The sequence below is a fragment of the Drosophila subpulchrella genome, chromosome 2L (assembly GCF_014743375.2).
Source record: "Drosophila subpulchrella strain 33 F10 #4 breed RU33 chromosome 2L, RU_Dsub_v1.1 Primary Assembly, whole genome shotgun sequence".
NCBI classification, from domain to species: Eukaryota; Metazoa; Arthropoda; class Insecta; order Diptera; family Drosophilidae; genus Drosophila; species Drosophila subpulchrella.
The window spans coordinates 9,714,653-9,724,404 of NC_050610.1; the positions used below are offsets into that span (position 1 = coordinate 9,714,653).

At 41.1% G+C, this 9,752-nt stretch overlaps 2 protein-coding genes across 2 annotated transcripts; one reads left to right on the top strand and one right to left on the bottom strand.

The window, feature by feature from the left end:
• Nucleotides 1-1,872: 1,872 nt before the first annotated feature.
• LOC119546222 lies at nucleotides 1,873-2,226 on the bottom strand. The gene has a single exon (XM_037852362.1). It carries the CDS (start codon nucleotides 2,224-2,226, stop codon nucleotides 1,873-1,875), a length of 354 nt encoding a protein of 117 aa, XP_037708290.1.
• A 2,645-nt stretch (nucleotides 2,227-4,871) lies between these two features.
• LOC119547427 lies at nucleotides 4,872-6,154 on the top strand. Its single transcript, XM_037854286.1, has 2 exons — nucleotides 4,872-5,938; nucleotides 6,002-6,154. The coding sequence occupies exon 1, from the start codon at nucleotides 5,034-5,036 to the stop codon at nucleotides 5,772-5,774; it is 741 nt and encodes a 246-aa protein (XP_037710214.1). The 5' UTR covers nucleotides 4,872-5,033; the 3' UTR covers nucleotides 5,775-5,938; nucleotides 6,002-6,154.
• The last annotated feature ends 3,598 nt before the right edge of the window (nucleotides 6,155-9,752 follow it).

The window sequence follows — 9,752 nt, forward strand, 5'->3', positions numbered from 1 at the left end:
TCTATTTGGTACACACTTACATATTCAAAAGAGTTTCTGAAAACTTTCAAGGGTCATTTTCTAGTCTGCATGTTAAAACAAAAGTAGGTTTAAAGCCTAAAAAAGGAGGGACATTTTGAATTCAAATCCAATTTTGAGTTAAACATGCCGGTGAGAAAACGTAACATAGAAATATTTAATTCGCTGATACGCCTTAGAATATGGAAAATAATTTGGAACTGAGTGATAATTAAATCAGACTTTATATCAATGGTACTTACAGAACTTGTAATATTTCAAAACTATATATTTATAAATTTCCAACAATCGGGACATGTTATAAAAAATTCCCAAACGTTGTTGTTTATTGTTAAAAATCTGATTTACGCATTTCTGTTTTTTCAAAATTACATTTGTAAGTCTTTAGATAATTCATTTCTAAGAAAGCTAAAAATTGGTACTTGCGTACTTATTGGTACTTAGGATATGCAACATATTTTGAAAGTATATAAATATACCTAAAGAAATTGTGTTTTCTTAATATTTAAAACCTATCGGGACTCCAAATACCACCCAAAATATATATCCGATTTATGTATATCGATCACGGGGCCATCTCTAGCGTAAACCAGAGTAATCCGATCGATTGAGACCAAATAAAACTGAGAGCAGGAGAGACTGGAGCGGCGGCAAGAGAGATGTCCATCGCAATTGCCTGGTGGTAACTGAGTTAGTAGCTGCTCCTCTGGCTCTTCAGCTCGATCCTCGACAATGACAACGACTCGGAGGATGAGGATGAGGATGAGGATGTGGATGTGGATGAGGATGGGACTGAGCTGAACTGAGCTGCGGATCAGGAGACCCAGTCGCGTCTGTTGTTCCTCGCACGCGTGCGCATTTAACGAAATTTATTGGAGTCTTTGCTCTGGAATTTTGGGCTTGTGTTTTCTGTCTGTCTGTCACTCGCTGACTCTGGCTGCCTTGGCCTTAGCCTTAGCCTTTTGGCTTTAACTTTGCCTTGGTGGTTTTGGCCAGAAAAGAGGAGCTGGAGCAGGAGCATTGGCCAGGCCAAGCAGAAGCTGGCTTAGAGCGGAGCTCACTTCCATTGTTTTTTTTTTTTTGGCTCGCTTGATGCGATCGATTCGATTCGTTTCGATTCGCCAAGAAAACGCATTGCCAACGGGGCACACAAAGTGGCTAGTTTTTGCTGCCTGGCCTGCCCGAGCTGTCAGCGGTTCGGGTTCGGATTCAGGCATACCCCGGAGCAGAGCCAAGTTTTTTAAATATTTTATCAGTCGACTGGAGTTTGGTGGAAAACGCTGATAAAGATCGCGCCACTTTTTTCCCCCTAGCCTGGTCGCGTAATGAGTTTGTTTCACAGCCTTTCGCGAAAAAAGAAAGAGCGGGCTGGAAAAAACTGCTAGGGAATTGTCAGCAGAGTCATCTGACAATGTGATTAGTGGTGCCGAAGAAAGGAATTTTTTCTTGGGCATTAGACCTTGATTATATTATTTCAAGTCAGTCGATTTTCTTGAAAAAATGTATACTGGGCGTGGAAAAAAACATTTGGATCTCATAAAACCATCATTGAATTTTTTGGCGACTAGGAAAACTAACAAAAGAAATATGATAAAATTAGAAACCAAATTCGAATTGCTCGTCAATAGGCGGTTATACCGGAATATAAACTTATCATCCTAATTATTGCTTTCCCCTTAAATTATTTATTAACATTTTGTTGATTTTTAAAATTATGTTTCAATTTTACTTGTATGTACTTTTTATGGTTATGTATTTCTGTGTCTTTGGGTGAAGAAAGTATTATTTTTGGGGAAAAGGTTTGAGGGATTGTTTGTTGGCTTGTATAATTTGTATACAAAATTACCAGACCCCTTATATTTCTTCCAATTGTTCTAATGGCTCTGTCTCATCCAATCGCATATCGATGGACACCGTTGATATTTGATGACCTGGCACTATGACTTTCCCCACGGCAATCGGCTTGTCATTCTCCGGCTCAAAGGTGCCACAATCGTAGAGCACTATATTCTCATCGTGATCGGTGCAGCTGAAGATGCCGATCAGCACGAGCTTATTCTGCAGAACCACTCTCATTTTTCGCCCCAGCCACTTCTTGAGAGATTCGCGTCCTGGAGAAAGGGGATTCCCATCGCTCTGGCCATTGGTGACTACGATAGGTCTGAATTTGGAGGGGCTGCCTGGTGGAACGGGCTCTTCTTTCTCCATCACGCTGATCAAATGATGAATTTATTAATTTGGTATCAAATAGTTATAGGGACTGCCTGCTCCTGGCCTGTTATATGCTGTATGCTAATTTAACTCCACAGAATCCAGAGGAATCCCTTCTTTCCCTTTTTTTCTCATTTTTGAGTAGATGTCTCTCTGGTATCTGAGCACAGATCTCGGTGCACAATGCACAAAGCGCAAGAAAAAGTGTCGCCATCCGTTTTGGACTTGTAAAAGTCCAAGACCGAGCCCCTGCAACACGAATGCCTATATAGCATATGCCCCATACACATGCTGTCCCCGTCGTCCGTCCTTTGATGGCCAAAACGAACTGAAAGGCGGCACAAGTCCGCAGTCGTCTGCGCAACAGTTCAAAGTTTTGAGGGCCCGCTGCCACTGCCACTGCCAATCGGTATCTGGTAGCCAGGGAAACCGAACCAAAACCAAAACCAAAACCAAACCAAGCCATCCTCGTCCTCGATCGCCAGGTCCGGCATCAGCTCCTCAGCTCTCCAACTCTCGAGCTGTCCACAACCACGACGACGACAACCAGATCTCTGATCTCTCGAAAAAGCTGCAAGTTTTTGCTGCCGTCCGACTGTTTTGCCTACACTTCGAGGCCATCAGCAGCGTCTGGGGAACAAAAAGCGTTCGGCACAGATCAAATTGGAATTACATTGCTGACTGGTCCCGATATCGGGAAAGGGTAACGTGGCATTTCGATGTTATAGGTTGACTGAAGGAAGTCAAAAAGTGGATGCTATAAGGTAATATATTTTTATGAAATGGTAGGTAAATGTAGATCTTTCTAATAATGATATTTCTTTAATAATAAAAAAACAACGTCCTTAAAAAAAACATGGTATACGATTTTTTGAATATTAAAAGAGTCAGAACGAAGAAATATTTTATAAATTGTATAACTTTTCCATAGCTTTGGTGATAATAAAAACTTTTCGCAATTTATAAAAACATTCTTAAGCTTTGCTAGCTTATATGATTTGGTAAGAAATATACAGAAAACTAAATAAAATGTTCTTATATATGGTATTATAAATACTTAACTTTTGGAAATATTTACTATGCTAAGTGATTTAATATTTTCAATGTATTTTTATTTTATGTAAACTTAATACTTTTTAAAACTTATATATAGCTATTAACATTTTTTATTCAGTAAGTCACATAGCATATAACAAAAAAATACTTAGACAAGTTGTGTAATATTTAATTGTCTTGAAAGAGTATCCGCAATTTGAAACCCCATCTTCACCTTCAGTTCTGGCTGAGGCCACAACAGCTCCCGACATTGGCGATCGATCGCATTTGATATATTTGCTCCTCGAGCTCTGCGACTGTTTGCCAACTGCAGTTTTGGATGTGGTGGCAATGGCGTCGTCGTCTCAGCACCCCCTTTCCCCATCCCTGCCTCAAGGCCCCCGTTTTCCCCTGCCTCTGCCCCTGCCCCATGCCACCAGTATTCTTTGTTGTCCATCCGCTGGCGATTGTTGTTGCTGGTGGCACGGCATAAGCCCGAGATGTTGCTGGTAGCCGCTGCAACTGCAACACAGCAACACTGCAACAGTTGCAGCACAGCAATTGCCGCTGCCTCGGTGCTACACCTTCGCAAAAGTCGCAAGAGCTTGGGGATTTGAGGATGGAGGATTGAGGATCGGGGATCCAATGCCGCCCCGATCTCCTCGCAGTGTTTATGTCGTTTATGTGAAATATCAGCTGCTCATGTCGAGAATGTTTTTGCTGCCTTGTTGCTTCTGCCACTTTTTGTGGTGTTGCTGCTTTCGGCTCGGCAGCGTTTTGTTTATGGCATTGGCGGCCATTGGTCAGCGATTGGCTGCCGCTTGAGCCTCAAATCTTTACACTCCGATCGCCGAGCGGCCATAAAGTAAATTATAGCAACAACGGCGGCATCGTTGGCGGAGAATTATGTTTTTTGGGGGCGGGGGCGGGGGAGGAGGAGAATCTAACAATTTTCTATGCATACATTTGCACCACATTCTGCGCTTTTGCACTCAATAAAATTTTAAATATATACGAAGAGCTAAGTGTAGGTTTCCGCATAAAAGTTGATTGAGTGACCATTTGGCCTGATTTTTGAGGTTTATTAGCATATCTGCATTTTTAGTTTGGTTTGTCTTATACTTAGTTGGGAAACTTTTAGGAATTGCAAGTCATTATTATTACTATTATTATAGCAAAGTTTCAAAACTAAATCAATATTATTTATAATTTTCCTACCAGACTTATGATATTAGTTAATAAATATATAAAACAAATTATTTTCTTAGGGGTTTTGCTATTTTAAAATTGGTTGGGATTGTGAGACATATCAGACGTTGAAAGCCAATAAGTTTATCCGAATTAGTTGTAATCAGGTCCAAACACTTTCGGAGGTTAACGTCTTTTGTAAACTGATCGAAATATGATATAAGAGGATATATTTACATTACATAGGAAACTATTAAAATGGTATTTGGTATTATTTTTTGATAATACGCAAATTAAAATCTATAGATTTCGAACTCATTTTCTCTTTAGTTTTCAAAAGAGTACAGTTTAAAATTTTTTTGTAAATGGTAGGCTGTGACTTTAGCGTATGCTCAATTGACTGGGCTGTGAATGTTGCAGGCTCATTCATCGAAAATCCCCTGTTTAGTAAGGTCGTAATTTCCAGCTAAATTTTAGTGCTTTTTACACAGTTCCATTTTTATTCTATATTATATATTCTAGTACTCCAAACAACACAATTTTTTCGCTATCAAAATTTATTGTTAAGCGGTATTGAAGTCATGGATTCCGACGATTGCAGCTCGGGATCAGATCTAAGTTCGTGGTCAAACTCTACCGTGGGCGATGTGCCTACCGCAAGTAGCTGCACGCTGCAAGCTTGTCCCTCGAAGAGGTGTAATGTAGAATGCTGCGAGGGAGACCCGAGCCGTCCTCCCTACACCAAGGTCATGCCGGAGGATCGGCGGTACGGCGTGGTTGTGAGCAATGAGGAGGACCCCTGTTGCTGCCAGTTTACTTGCGTACTTCAGTTCCTGCTGAAATCCTTCCACACCGTTGGAGATGAAGTCAGTACTCTGCGCTTCAGCGAGTGCACCTCGGTGGAGCAATTCGATTGCAACTTGATAATCGTCGGCCGGGATGATCATACGAAGGACTGGCTGATCACCCAGACCAGAGGGATCTGCCCACCCTTTAAAGTCACCTCTTTCATTCGACATTTTGAACTCGTCAAGGTGTCTTTCGTGATACCACAGGTGGTGGACGTTCGTCTCTGTCGCATATTTAACATTTTCGAGAAGCAGCTTCGTGGACTTGACACTGGCAAGTGGTGTGTGGTGAAACAAACCCCCCTGGATGAATGCAGTGCGGAGTACCAATCGAAGGTGGTGTACCCAGAGGTGAAGAACGTCGAAATACTGGCCTATATAGACGAAGAGAGCGCAGACATAATCAAAAGGAATTGCTCGAAGATCTGCTACATGCTATTCCATCTGCCGGTGGACTTCTGTCCAAGGGGCTAGCCCATCCGAATGACTTCGATCGAAAGCGTTTTCAATCATTCCGATTTATAATTTTTTTAACAATGTATCAAAAGCCTTGTCACTAGAACACAACGGCATTGAAAGCAAAAAGCAAAAGCAATCCCCACTCTTGCTAGAAAAAATAATACTGAAATCCAACATCGGTAAATAATGTGTTTTAAATAGAAGATTAGAGGTAATGGACGTAAACTAAATTTGAATTTCAGTTGGATATTCTGTAAGGCGAGATGGTTATGAAGCTAAAAAACAAAATGGACTAAATTATCATAATATTTTAGCAGTATTTATTTTATTTTGACTACATATCACTGCAATGTGCTAAAATCTTGTACGAAAATTAGAAAATTACATCCAAGCTTTTACAATTTATTTACATACCAAAATTGAAATAGTCATGGTAATAATTTCTTATGTCTTAGACCCACCCACAAAGTTTGACCTTCCGCGCGAGCACGAATTCCTTGCATTTTACCTGGTAAGTCCCCTCAAATTGCGGTAAACAAAACGCCTTCTTTCTACACAAAGCCCCTAGAAAAATCGCAGATTAATGACGCACACGACAGACTCGCAGAAAAGTCACACTGGAACTCGGGTAAAATATTTGAGCTACCTGCCGCCACTTTCACCAGGCCAAATAGGCGGATCGTCCTCTGCCCGAAGCGAGGTAATCCCCACTAATCCATCAGGCCATCGCAATGTTGGCGAATGCGATTTTCCCGGCAACTGCATCAGTGTCAAAATATTTCTCCGCCGATTCCCCGTCGAGGAACGTGTGTTGGCATAACAGTTGCACATTTGCATCCCGTATCCGATTGTTGAACAATGAGTATAAAGTCAGGGCACCGATCTGATTTATGGGCTGCAGAATTTCACTTTCGATGCAGTTGCAGTCCATCACTAGGGATTGGTTTGACATACGGGTTTAGGGCCTGTTCTATGGTCCGTTCCTTTGTGATCCGACTGTTTTCTGGGCTAGTCCCTCCGCTTTCCCTCGTAAATCACTCAGGCACTAAGTCTCCCGTTTGACGTCTCCCGTCAAGACAATGAAATGGTCGCAATTTCGTCAGTCTGAAGCGCTACCGAAGTGAAAGTGAGCTAAACTAACCCGTAACGAATTTCGGAAAAATCTATTGTTAGTTTACGGGGGTAATTAGAATTGTTTTGGGCCTATTCTTAGCCAGTTTGCGTGGAAAGGTTGAGATTTGTTTATGGCTTTGAAAAAGTAAAGAACATTGAGTCGATAAAATACAAGTTAAAGGTAAACAATTTTAATAAATAAAATATCTATATGTATATCTTAAAGCTTAAAATTACATTCAAATTATAAAATGTAAAATATTATTCAAATTTCATAAAAAGTAGTAAAGTAGTAGCTTTAAATTTGTTCTATATATTTTTATTTAAGATATGCCATGCTCAATACCTTTTTTCTTAATTCAAAATTATTTTTAAGCCATAGTTGCCTGTTCAAGCCGTAACATTTTAAATGTGTTCAAAATTTCCCGTGTTTTTGAGTTAAAATACTTCAGTAAACATTTATTTATTTAAATCTCCTGTTTTGTAGTTTTTTGATATACGAAAAAGAATTATAAATTTCCTTGAACACGACTTTTTGGCTGAAAAATATTTAAAATATTGTAAACATGTTTTCAGTTAAAAACTCCTCTCTGTATCTTCTTTGATATACACAAAATAATTATAAATTTCCTGGAATAAGCCCAAAGAACAATATTTTCAATCAATCGGTGAAACATACTAAAACTAAAAACATTTTCCATGCATTTTCCGCTCAGCCTTGCACCTGTTGTTGTTTTTGTTTCCCGTGTGGCTGTTTGTTTTGGATTTTGCTTTATGTCTTAAATATTTTTGACAAACAATCGCCGGCGGTTAATTTTAATTGGATTCTGACAAAACACCGACAGCAAAAACAAAACCAGCAGTCGTCGTTGTCTGCAAACTGAGCAATATCAACAAAAACAAAAATGAAAATCCTTTTAATAAAATTAAACATCAAACATGGCGTGGAATTTTTTGTCGTATTACGCTGACAGGCGCAGGATTTAAATTAAAAACACGCCAGGTCCACAACAGCGAAGATCAAAAGGCATCAAAAATGGTTATATGCCAAGAGGCAGAGGTAAGTCCCCATTCAATCCACCCACCGAAACCATTTACCCACCAACGGCAAGACGGAAAAAACCCCACCGAAAAACTTTTACCACCGTCGACGGCGGCGAAACGGAAACGGAAATCGACGCGCAAAAGGTTGCAGGTGTCATGTGACAAGGTCGGGAGGCTGTGGGGGTGGTGGTCCTGCCACGCGCACAAGTTTGCGCAGCTTATAAGGGGTGGAGTGATGGGGGTCAACTTTCGGGGGGCTTTCTGCCAATTGATTAAGCGTGCGTTAAAAACGCAAACGCAGCTTGGCATCAACCAAAAAAAAAAAAAACAAAATCAAATCAAAGTGTTGAAGCGGTTAAGATGGGAGGTGTTGGGCCGGAATGGGTTAAGGGTTGCTCGGCGACCTGCAGGTGAACGGGGTTAATTTGTTGCGTCTCCAGGCATATGGCGGCCTGCCTACCCTTTCCCATTTCCCTCGGAATTAGTCCCCAAGGCTTAGCGCAGAAATCATTAAAAAAGTTCAACGAGTTGTCTGGCCTTAAATTAAGGACAAAGAAAGCGCTCGAGAGAAAGAGAAAACGCAAAAACAATTGAGTCGAAACGCCAGAGGCGCCTGCAGGTGGGGTTTTCGTAGTAGTTGGCATGAGTTGAGGGCCCCACGTTGGGCGCCATTTAAGTGACAGCGTTGCCATAATTTTAAATCGCAAGCTTTTCGAGTATCGAAACCGAAGAAAAACGAAGGAATGTAGGTATTGGTAAGGTAACCGTCAGTCAGCTTAGGCTTTTGTTTGTGTGGGTGTGCTTTTTTGGAGGGGGGTGGTGGGTTTGAGTCAGTCTTGGGGGTTGGCATAAGAGAACTATTAAAGTGTTTTATGGTGGCCGAGACAAGGCGAACGTTGCAAAAAGGGCTGGGGCAGAAATAAATGGCAACAGGGCCCGCTCTTGGACGAGTGTAGCCAACAAGATTTAGAGGTTTTTCCACGGCATTTCTCTTCTTTTTCGGGGGTTTTCTGTGGCTTTCTTTATCTCTTAGGTGTGCCCGAGACAGACTAAAGACTGATGAGTGGGTGGGCAGATTGCAATTTCTAGCTGCAACTTGAGGATACAAATTTCCACTGCTTATGAAAGCTAAGGGTAACCAGTCTTGATGGTTATAAGATGGTCTACGATGTGGGCGGTGGGTGGAGCTAAATGTGTTAGATAGCAAAAGAACCCGACTTTATTTTAAGAAGGAAAAATACAAAATTAATACGGGAATACACGTTTAAGGAAAAAGAACATAACAAAATAATTAAATGATTAAAATACCCACCAATTTATATTCAGGGTGATCCATTTTGGACTTGAAAAAGTTGCTTGTTCTGGTCATGCTCATCACCATCTTATAAATATTTCATTAAATATGGCAATAATTTACCCGACTATCCCCACGGTTGATCTTCTAATGTAACCCGCTAGAAAATTTGGGCTAATTCATTCGCAAGGCTTTCTACGCCCTGGGTTCATTCATTTTGGAGCAACATTTCCGAAACATTTAACAAGAGAACCTGAGCGACTTGGAATTGCAATGGCCAGAATAAAGAATAAAGAATACCCCCGGCAAGGCGGCAGGAACGACAAAAGTGTCGCTGCTCATTTAACCCCAAACTCTGGGGCTCAGTCTGGAAAGAAGTAGTCGAGTAACCCAGACCCAAGCCCAGACCCAAGTCAGCGAACCGCATTGAAAAGTACCTTCAGCTCAATAATTTAACGGATTTTGGCCAGAGGCAAGGAGTGTCTAATGGGTGGTGGCGCGGTTGGCAGTGGCAGTAGCAGTGGGAGTTGGACCCGGACCCT